Consider the following 12,232-nt stretch of genomic DNA (forward strand, 5'->3'; position numbering starts at 1 on the left):
AGTAGGCATTTCTGACTATTTATCATTGTGAATAAAAAGGAGAGGAAGAAAGAGATGGACACTTAGAAAGGAATGTGGGCTTGTCTACAAATTTATGATTTTAGAGATAGTGTGAGCAAGTAGGTTGCTGTAGTCTGCCTGTATCTGGAAGAAGACAAAACCATTGATTCCAAAACTCTCAATTTTCTTTTGTGGCTGGTGAGAAAGGCTGCTTTTTTTAGTTCTGTTCAATGTTTTTCCTGACATCCTTCATGCCCTGGGGCCAGAGGTCACAGAGTGTGTGTGTGCTCCTGCATACTGACAGATAGACTAGCAGAACAGTAAGATAGAAAGAATTCAACTTCTTCCTATGCTCCTGTCCTAGGTTCATCCACTACAGGTGTTACGGGGGAGAACGATCTCTTAGACCCTTTTTTCGGCTGACTGGGATACATCATCGACAGTGGAAATGTATGAATCAGTAAAATGTAATACAAAAACACATTACAGGCCATTAGCTCGCACTCTCTCCCTCTCTCTGTGTCTCTTTGTATTTGTTTTCCTTTTTTTACGTAACTCTGTGCCTATTTTGCATAACAAAAGAATATGCAATTGGAAAGATGAAAATAAGTTCAACTCTCTGGCGATGAAAAGGAATAATGTCACGCTCTGTAGAACACACATATATTGATACACAGTGAGGCCAAAGGTCGACTTTAGTCATTGTCACAGAGGTGTGGGATTCTGTGTTTTGCTCAGGAACACTGTGGCAGTATGGATGGTTGCTGACACCAACGATGCCGCTCAGTAGAAGTGTATGCATACATACCGTAAGTATGTATTTGTGTGTGTGTGTGTTCTTACCACACAGCCTGACCAGGTGTACCGTGTGGTAAGGTTAATGACTTGGTTGTTCTCAGGCCTCAGCACCGCTTCCTTCTGGTAGCAGTTCTGACGGGAGCAGACAGGGATAAAACAAAATCAGAACAATGTTGAAAACATTAACATTAAATATTTTGTTGTATTTACTTAACCTTCAATCTTTTTACACTTCACAGAATACTTTTCAATTAAGCTCTAAGGACATGCCTAAACATGTTGCATTCAGCTCCGGGTTATACCCATATTAAGTTGTACACAGCTTAAATAATAACTGAGCAGTAAAAGCATAAGAGACCATTTTTCCAGTCCAGTAAAATGCACTGTGTTTAATTAAAATGTAATTGAAAAAGTGACTGCATTGCCTTCTGGTCTATTGAAGCTGCTGGAAGTGGAAATAAAATTGATATCTTTGTGTCTGGATGGATTTCTCCTTGTGTGTCTGCTGAATATAAGTGAAAGATGGTGAGTCTAGCATGAAAGCTGTACTATTTGAATCTGTGAAACTGACACCAAAATCTATCTGAGAGCTGTGAAATGCTGTGATGTTTGTCGCTGTACTGGAAATATCTCGTCATCATGTCACATCTACACTATGTGTTGAAAGATGTCAGAAGAAAACACCATCAAATGACTACATAGGCCAAGAAATGCAAGGTATATGGTCAATGTTACTTTTTTATCTTATAGTGCTAAATCATTTTAGCAGTGAGTGGAGGGGATCTGTCTATGATGAATTGTCACATTATACATTATTCATTGGTTATGAAAGCAATTTAATGTTTATTTTATAGACTGCATCATGTTATATGTCACAATACCAACTGATTGTGGCATATACACGTGAACGCAACACAGTTTGAGTCTGAATACTTGCTATTCCTATAGCTGAGGGACCAGTATTACATGAATCCACTCTCTCTAAAAGTCAATTCAGACTTAAAGACTTAAAATTACAGTAACAACCAGATGTTAAATTTACATTAAACAAACAGCGGGTAGAAGAATCAGCTTGTGAACCCACCAAATGCAAATTTCTGCAAATGTTTACAGTGTTACACACAGTGTTATGCTGGTATGTATTATTGAAAGTGACACATTTTCTATTGTTTTGGCTCTGCATTCCAGCAGATTGGATTTGAAGTAAAACAATGACTATGAAGCTAAACTGCTGACTTTAAATTTCAAGGGATGTCGGGGTAATATTGGGTGAACAGTGTAGGATTCCTGTGCCTTTTTTGTACATCAACCCCTCCTAATGAACAGTGCAGCAGGGAAATGACAGGGTTCTAAGTCTTACACTGTTCAGCCTATATAGATGCAAACACCCCCAAATTAAAGCTGATAGAAAGCACTCTAACCATTTAATTAAATTTGTATTCAAGATCTAATGTGTTTAAGAACAGGGCCAAGACAAAAAACAATGTGAGTGACAGATTTTTACCATTCTGGATTTTATCGTAAATGGCAGTATTATCCTAGAAAACCTTCTTCATGCTATCATTTTCTGTGGAGCCGCTGCAGTTGAGGCAAAACTCTCTGATGTCTTCCTGTGTGTTCACAAATATGGATTGTACCATCCTTGATCACTGCATCATCAATAATACATCATCGCCTGTGAGTAAAAACCCTCTATTTCCAAAATGTCAACTTTTCAGGAACTGAAAAAGACAGCGTTGTTTTATTCTGAGCAGCGTGAGCTGCGTGTGATCCTTCAGCTGAAGTCAAAATGTGAAAATTAACAAATCTTGAGTCACGAGGCTTTTTCATTAAGACAGTGACATGTGAATTAGTAAACAGAGCCGTATTTCTCTTTAATAATGGCTTGTAAAAAGACATGATGCAGCTGGTGTCAGTATCTCACCTTTTCAGGCCTCTTGTACACAGCTGGCCACTGAGAACTGTCATCAAAGTAGAGCAATATGTTCTGACAGCAGCGAGACTGCATAGAGGAGAGACAGGGAGACATGAACGGAAAAAGAGAAAGAGATTAGGAGAAAGGCAGGGACGGGGTGTGCATAGATCAGAGAGGAGGCAGTGAGATGGTTTGAGATATACAACAAAAACTGTTTCCAAATTCTGCAAGCTAAAACAGTAAAGCAAGGCATGGGTAGAAGAAAAGAGAATGGAAGAACAAAACAGACGCAGAGAAAGATAGAGCAGAGGAGAGAAGGAGGAGGATGGGGATTGAAAAAGAGGGCAGGGCGGGTACAGCAGGAACAACCGGAGCAAGAAGTAGAAGAGAGAAGAGAGCGATGGCACTGCTTTAGATAAGGTAAGAGAAAAAGAGAGGGAAACTGTTGAAAATGTGAAATAAAGAAAGAATGATGAGAGAAAAAATGTAAAACAGTTATGCTGCCAAAGAAGAAAGTGTGGGCAAGCTGTGTTAATGTGGGGAAATTGAATGAAAACAATAAATGTAAAACAATAGACACACACACTTCCAACCATAACAACAGTAAGTCACCCTACCTTTGGATAACGGAACCGGAAGTCCAGACGTCCAAAGTCGGTGAGAAAGCAGAAGCGAGTGAGAAAAACCCAGTCCTGTCAAGAAAGAGAAGAGATAGGGAAAAAAATAAGTGAATAAATAACAATTAACATGGTTGGAACAAGATATCAACAAGTTCAAGAGTCTATGCTAGCAGCTCTGTGAGGCTTTAATTGGGTGCTCTTAGCTAAAGGCTGATGTCACCATGCTAACAGGCTCACATTGACAACGCTAATATACTGATGAGCAGGTTTAATGTTTACCTTCTCTACCATCTTAATTTGGCATGTTAGCATGCTAACATTTGCTAATTAGCACTAAACACACAGTACTTCTGATAATTGTCATTAGTTTTTCACTTATTTGGTCATGAACTAAAGTATAAGACAAATTAAAATTTTGTCCTGAAGATGGTGCTAGATAATAAAAAGCAGGGGAATCACCAAATTCATTTGCATTTATTGTCTGACCCCATCTTCATCCTTCATGCCTATACCACATTTCATGGCAATCTATCCGATAGTTTCAAAATTTTTAGCTCAAAACAAGTGTCCTGGTGGCACTAGATGACAAGAGGGAAAAAGAACCGTGAAAGTCTGTATAATATTTTTTGCCAATCCATCTATTAAATTGTTGTCATCTTTCACTAGATAAGTGAAAACTTTGACCTGCTGGTGGCACAAGAGGAAAAGTCAACAAATCAACAGTTCTATTAGGATTAATCCTCTGAGCACCATAAACATCTGTACCAAATTACATAACAAGCCATTCAATAGTTGTTGATATATTTCAGTCTTGATCAAAGTGGTGGACCGACCAACCGACAGAGTATGGAGATGTATAGTACGTGGAAGGAGGAAGGGGGGCTGTAGCAAAAAAACTATCCATTCTTAATATTATTCAGCTATAAGCTTGGCAGCATGAGACTAGATAACAGTGCTGATGATGTACTTCACTGAGCTTACATAAGGCACTGCAGCATCGGCATGGCGAATCAGTCTGTGGTGGTCTATATATACATATAGTATATGTTCTATACAGCTGTGAGCAGACACATTCTGTAGATATGGATCATAGTGCTGAACACAGCACTAACACCACATCACTTACATACTGTTTACACACACACTTTTCTTTATCTGGAGGACTGCCCGGTGTGAGCAGGCCCTACTAAGGCAGAACGAGTAAAGATCTGAACCAAAATGAGACATCAGCTAGTCTTACAAAATTACTAAAAACAAATGACATAAGTAAAACATTTTCTTTAGCGTCAGGCTTGTTCCCTCTAGAGAGTAACAACCATGGATGACTAAACACGCTGGCCCTTAGTGAGCAGGTTGACCCTTTGACTGAGTGGTTAGCACAGTCGTCTGTGGTCTGGGAGACCAGAGGTTGAGACCCGGTGTGTGGGAACCCTACTTTGCTACATTTAGCCCAGTGACTGTCGAGAGACCAGGCTGCAGCATTTACTGTAATAAATGCCTTAAAGTCACAAAGCTGATCCATAGTGGTATGATATTTTCTTATTTATTATCAGTAACTGTGCTTACTTCACTAAATGATGGCAATTGAAAAAAACCAGAAGATCTACATTTTACAAACTGTTAATCAATAACTTTAAGTTAGAGCTGGGTGATGATTACTGAGTGAGATTTTGTAGTATCTTTGTAAGTAAGGCAGGAGATTTTTCAATACTATGCCAATACAACATCTGCGTTTTGGTACAGATACCAGTACAATATTTTTCAACACCTTAGTTTTAAGAACAAACATGGGTTTGTCCAAAATCTTTTATTTAACAAAATATTCCCATACTTGTCAATGTGTCACTGTTTTAATGTCTAATGAAATGTTTAATGAAAAATAATCAGCAGATTAATCAATAATTAAAAAAATAATCATTAGTTTCAGCCTTTTTTATATCTGATGATAAAGACACAATTTGCTCAGTAGTATTGAGAATAGTAAGTAGTAAGTGTATTGAGATGTGATACCTCTCACTACTTCCTACTATGATAAAGATTTGGTTAGAGGTGAAACAATTAGTAATTAATCTATTAGTCGATTGACAGAAAATTTTATCACCAACTATTCTGATAATCGATTTATCATTTTGAGTCATTTTTTAAGAAAAAATGCTGAAATTCTCTGGTTCCAACTTCTTAAATTTGAATATTTTTTAGTGTCTTTAATCCTCTATGATAGTAACTGAATATATTTTGGTTGTGGACTGTTGGTCGGGAGAAAACAAGACATTTTAGGTTGCATCTTGGGCTTAAGGACACAGTGATTGACCTTTTTCACCTTTTACTGACATTTAATAGACCAAACAACTAATCAGTTAATTGAGAAAATAATCGTGGGTTGCAGTCCTAGATTTGGTATGTGACCCTTCTCAATTATAACTATTCTAGGTTATAATTAAATCAATTTGAATATGAAAAAACATGCAGAACCATTCATTTCTCATTTCACACAAACAGTCAAAGTAGTTTTTAAGACCAGGAAAACATAAAAACTAAACCTGGTTTATTTTCACATGAAGACAGTTTTAGCTTCAGGAGCTAACAGCAGCACTAACCTGCTGGAGGAAATCTCTCCGTCTGTGACTGTCTGCTGTGGAACAGAGCTGTGGTCCACCGCTGCTCTGCAGTGAACAGGTTCAGTAACGGTCGAGCTCCGGTTACACCACAATTTAACATTTTAAAACAATATTTTACCAGCTGAAAACTGCAGGAACAGACAGCCGGAGAGTTAAAGAGCTACAGGACGAAATGCGGAGAAGGTTTCTGTTGTTTTTGTGACTGCCAGCCGTGTTTCCTCCCGCGGACAGTCACAGATAGAGAGATTTCCTCCAGCAGGTCAGTACTACCGTTAGCTACTGTTAGCTGCTGTTAGCTGCTGAGTCTGTCTAACAGACTCACACTCAAGGGTGGGGGCCGGGGGAGGTGGGCGTTAACATTAACATTATAAATTTCATTAACTCCCAAACGGTCCACTCTACGTCAGCATTTGCCCCGCCTTTTCAGGGCTGATTTTAAACAGCAGATGACAGGTTGAGCCATTTTCAACCCATGAAATGCTGATTTCTATAATATGGTGTCAATGTCAATATTAACACCAGCATTGATGTGTTTCATCACAGTACAGTCATATAATTTAATTTACAGCTCAAAAAAGACATTTAAGTGTGCCAAACCTCTTTAATCTCCAAGTTATCTCCAAGTTCTGCTTCAGGCAATATTTACTTGCCCTAAAACCAATTGTACTCTTAGAATGTTAAAACAAGCAGATCCAAAACATGACCACAACTTGATATACACTATATTTTGACTCATCCAACCACACACAAGTTTCTGTTGCACATTTCAGCCTCCTCAAGGACTCGAGCACAGTTCTCCTCTTCCTTATTAAAACTAGCCTTAAGCTTGGTTGTTATGAACGCTTGATCTCCAACCAACCAACAAAACTCCCCATGCACCATTATCCTGTAATTACCTCTGCCCTGTTTTCTTTCTACATAAACAAGCACAGTAATTTCTGTGCTGAGAAATAAAGTGCAACCAGAGAAGTGTAGCATGGCCAGCACTGCTGCCTCCATATATCACGGCAAACAAAACCGCAGCCATATTTCAGCCCTGGCAAGCCAGCCTGCTTCAGCCCCTGGAGCCTCTGGGTTATAATTCACGGTAAACTCCAAAAGTCACTGAAGCCCGAGCCTCGCTCTAACCCATGTGTTGTCCGGGGTGATGCTTAAGGCTATAACCATGACAACCAGGGCAGCATAAGGAAGCGCTGACCCAGAGCTGAATCCCTGGAGAGAGGAGAGAGGAGAGAGGGGTGGTCTGGTTGGGATGGAAGAGGGTATCATTTAACTCACCACAGGCTAGGACTATGAAAGACCCCCTTGTTGGATAAACACACACACACACACACACACACAAACATAGAATTACCCATGAGCATCTGTCAGACACTCTTACAGCATGCCATGGCTGATGTGTCAAACAAACATACATACCCACACTCATCCACACAACACTTCACACACACACACATTGCACCAAATATCAGTCCCCCCCAGTTATTGTCATAGCAACCACAGCATGCCTTAGTTTGCAGCTGCCATAGAAACATCAAAAGCCCAAGCCAGTCATTCACAACACACACAAACACTTTTTGTTTTGTCCTGCTCTCATACGTTCATCCTTCAAATTACCTGCTCAGTAACCCAGGAGTAGAAAAACTCCGACTGCACTGAGTTCAGAGTCGATAATTAGTCAGACTTCCTTCTTGCTATATGAGACAATTCTTTGAGCCATATAGCAGCCACACACACACACTGATGATGAAGAGTTTTACCACAGTAATTTATGGAAAGACTTAGCTGTTGATTAATGAATATACAGAAAATTAATCTGTAGCGCAGGAAAATAAACCAAATGTATCTTATTACAGACTTCATGTAAATAAATCTCTTACTGGCCCTCTAGTTCACTCGTGTCACAATTCTCAGTAAATACCTATAAACAACTAAGAACATGATTCTGGAAAATCTAATTTCAAAACAGTCGACATTAAAATGCTGTTACACAGTCAGAAACACCCTCCGCTCTTCTAGGATGGATTTACACAAGATTTTGGAACCTGGCTCAACAGTTTTTCTTCCATTTCAGCCACAGGAGCATTAGTGAGGTCGGGCACTGATGTTGGATGATAAGGTCTGGCTCGCAGTCGGCTTTCCAATTCATCCCAAAAGTGTTTGATACGGGTTGAGGTCAAGGCTCTGTGCAGGTTTCAGCAAACTCAACAAACTCGGGAAAGTGTTTCTTTATGGACCAGGCTTTGTGTACGGGGGCATTGTCATGCTAAAACAGGAAAAGGTCTTCCAGAAGTTGCTGCCACAGTGTTGAAAGAACTATAGGCCCTTTTGACATGTCACAGTGAGGAGGTGTAAACCATATAATTAATGATGGCTGATTTCCATTGCTGGTATTGTGCATGCTGGCTCACTGTCACACTGTCATTGCTTACTGGCACATTTGAAAAGAAGCCATATCGTTAATGTTATTATTAACACCTGTGTTTTTCCTACTATGACAAGTCAAAATGTCAGCTGTCATTGCAGCATTAAGAGTTCTCTGGAAAAAAACATGAAAAATAGCCTCAAACAAATATACCAAACAGTACAACATACATTTACAGTGTAAATGCACTGATGTATAAAAACGTACTGGCACATTTATCATTATTTAGGTACATCTGATAATTCATCTATTTTCTATATATTATAAATATTTATTAAGATTTTTGGTCATGTAACCAAGTCTTGTCAATTGACAAAAACTTAATATAATTAATCATTTAATTTATCAAGCAAAAATGGCAAATATTTCCTGGTTGTAAACTGAGTGTCTTTGGGTTTTGGACTGTTGGTTGGACAAAAACAACCCATTTGAAGTCATCAACTTGGACACAACCTGGAAATTTGCCACTAGTGTTTTTCAACACTTTATCAATTAAACACTTCATTGACAAATAATCAAGAGACTAATCAATGATGAAGCCCTATAGAGTTAAGTACACATTTCTACACAATAGACACTTGAGGCCACTGTTTGTGTTTTCTTTTTTTTTTTTGGAAGGAGATTCTGGTATGTTTAGTTTAAAGACAGACAGCAGAGTCTAACAAGGCCAAGACAGAATCAGCAAGCCTTACATAGCTGTTTGCACAATTCACCACTGGGGTCAAGCTATTCCACCAACATCAAGTCAGCACAGTGTAGCTCATTGTGTGTGTGTGTGTGTGTGTGTTTTTGGCTGTGAGTGTATCTGTGTGAGTGTGAGGTGCCAGTGGAGAGCAGGAAACAGACCGAGCCCTGGAGAACAGCAACAGTGGATGAGGTGTCTACCTTAATCCCCTTTTAGTCGTCTTATTTCCCCATGGCCGCTGCATTGTGATGCAGAGTCACTCCCATACACCCCGTGTGTGTACGTACACCCCATTAATCAACTGCTATGCCTTGATGCAGTATCCGGTCAATTCAGCATCTCTCCGTCTCATTCTCTCTGTCGCTTTTTTTTTTTCTTCTCTCTTTCCTCCCTCACAGTTTCTGTCCTTTCATCTGTAGCTTTCTGTCTTTTTCTCTTTTTCTGTTTGCTTGCTAAGCCTCATTAACAATTAATTACCAATCAGCTAGTCAAGTCACCCCTGGACTGCTGGGCTTCTCAATGATTCATTAGTCAGGGTTACACAACGCTGCGACGCATAAACACGCTCACACACCGACAAACACACTCACGCATCAAGCTCTGTCCCTCTCTGTCTGTCTTGGTGTTTCACATGAGCGCACACACACACACACACACACACACACACACACACAAGCAAGCATATGGACACATGAAAACAAACGCACACACCTGTGCACACACATACACACAGTTCTTTTGTTTTACCACAATGCTCTCATTAAAAAGAGCTGCAGGAAAACTGATTGAGTTGTCGACTTGGAAATTCTACACATACAGGGTTCCCAAACTTACTGAGATGTCAATTTGAAGGAGTTTTCAGTGACTTTCAAAGTCTTGTTTGGTAAAATTCAAGAATTCAGAACTGGCATATTTTAAGATAAGACACGACACTAATTAAAATAATAAATCATACAGTAGGCTTCTTTACGTCATGATCCTATTAAGTCCTGGTGAAATCCTTCATTTCCAAACTGCTGCTATATCAACCCAACATCCATCACAGTGTTTTCCCTCAGGATGAGAGATGTTGATTTTGGGATAGAGAAAAGCCCACAGAGAGGAGGAACACTGATGAATATGGGTGCTACATTTTTTAAATGAGAAAAAGAACTTTCAAGGGCATCTGTTCATTTTCATTAATTTTCAAAAGGCAAAAGTTTAAAGGCCTTTCTGGTCTAATCCACACATTTTCATTAACTGTGGAGACCAAAAGACCAAAGACATTTTAACCTGTCTATAGCCACATTTTTACAGAATCGGCATCGCATACTGATTCTGTAAACCCCTCGCCCCAATCTCTGAGAGAAATACTTCAGAAAGTTTAGAAAACACTTGAAAACTAGGGCTGAATGATTCATGTTTTTTTAGCAGAATCGCAATTTGAAAGAACGCAATTTTCAAATCCCAAGAGCAGCAATTTTGACAATGAGTTATATACTTAAAAGTGTTTCAACAAGCTGAAGAAACTAGCTATAAAGACAACTGTTGCCAGCATATTTACTTGGCTGTTGCATAGTTAATAAACTCTGCATTAGGGGATGGGTGATATGGCCCTAATATAATATCACAATAATTCAAGGTAATCCTGCAATAATGATATTCTTGATCATATGACAAAATACTCCTTGCGGGATTTTTGGCTTTCCTCATACTCAACCGGGTGTTTCTACTTGAGGTGGTGAAATAAGTTTGTTGTATTGCCTCCTTTTGTTGTTGCAGTCTTCTTGCACTTCTTACATATTACTGTGGTTTGTTGTACATCTGATCTTTTGTAACCAAACTACTTTTACAATACTGAGGTCGCTCCACTTTTTTGGTACTAACTCCTCCACTGTGGAGCTGGTAGTAATGTTACTTTCACTTTCAGCCATCCTTGTTGTTGCTGTGTGTAACAGTATGACGTCATTACGTCAACAAGTTGGAATATTGCCATTATCATTCTTATCATTATATGATTTTTTTTAATCATATTAAAAATTATACCGATATTATTGTGAACGATACGATATGGCACACCCCTATTCTGAATTCTGATGTCTTTTATTAAGCTTGGGCTAAATGTAGGTTACTATGTGAGCTAATTGGTCAAGTTTTCCATAGAAAACAAACCCGATTTACTTTTGAAGGTGACTTTTCTCTGACTGAAAGAAAAAGAACTCTGGAGCGACCTCAACAATATTCATATAGAAACAAGATACATTGTGATTGTGACACACAGTGATTATGATTGGTACAAAATCTTATTCTCAATCTTATTTAATACAATGCAGAAATGATTAATTAGTCAGGGTTACACAACGCTGCAACGCATAAACACAAATTAGCCATAGAAAATAATCTTAACTTAAATTGCAATCACAATATCCGCCAGAAAAATCACAATTATATATTTTACGTAGGTCTGCAACTAATTATCAATTAATCTGATGCTTATTTTCTCGATTAATTGTCTCAGAGCCCAAAATGACTTCAACAAATGTTTTGTTTTGTCCAATCAACAGTCTAAAATCCAAAGATATTCAGTTTACTGTCATATACAGCACAAAAAAGATTCATATCCTCACATTTGAGAAGGTGAAACCAGCAAATGTTTGGTATTTTTCATTAACAAAAGGACTAAAACGATTATTCGATTGTAGTCGCTGATTTATATTCTGTTGCTCGACTGATCGACTAATCGTTGCAGCTCTAATTTTATGGGGAACTGAGGTTTGACACCTGTAACAGTGAGTGTGTGCTGTTAAAATGTAACCGAGCAACACCGTAGCTCAACCTCAGGTTAGACGAGGACTTTGTAAATGTTCAACATCACCCTGCTGCAAACTCATACAGTTATACAGACATTGAGACAGGAGACGCCTGAAGCAGAGTGTGTGTCCACTTTTATTGGCTACTGAAGGAAAGTTTATTCCTTTCCCTGCCAAGTTTTTTCCATGACCTTCTTCTGACCTTAAAGCCACAACTGGCCCTCGAAGGGACATTTTATCAGTGCCTCCACACACCATGAGCCACTTAGACTAATTGTACACATCGACCAGCCCAAATAAAGCTGTTGACCAGTCTGCCGCACCAGTGCCTTTGGATAACTTCATATATGTCTCTCTATATTTCTCTGGCTATTCCACATTT

General features: G+C 38.9%; 1 protein-coding gene across 1 annotated transcript in view; it reads right to left on the minus strand.

Moving 5' to 3' along the window:
• tmem145 (transmembrane protein 145) overlaps nucleotides 1-12,232 on the minus strand; it is a 41,311-nt gene that overhangs the window by 26,323 nt on the left and 2,756 nt on the right. Inside the window, exons 2-4 of the mRNA XM_067601009.1 lie at nucleotides 3,331-3,405; nucleotides 2,723-2,800; nucleotides 844-930 (exon numbers count right to left, since the gene is read on the minus strand). Coding sequence (XP_067457110.1) covers nucleotides 844-930; nucleotides 2,723-2,800; nucleotides 3,331-3,405 — 240 coding nt within the window. The remainder of the gene's footprint in view (nucleotides 1-843; nucleotides 931-2,722; nucleotides 2,801-3,330; nucleotides 3,406-12,232) is intronic.

Source organism: Thunnus thynnus, chromosome 10, assembly GCF_963924715.1.
Source record: "Thunnus thynnus chromosome 10, fThuThy2.1, whole genome shotgun sequence".
Taxonomy (NCBI): domain Eukaryota; kingdom Metazoa; phylum Chordata; class Actinopteri; order Scombriformes; family Scombridae; genus Thunnus; species Thunnus thynnus.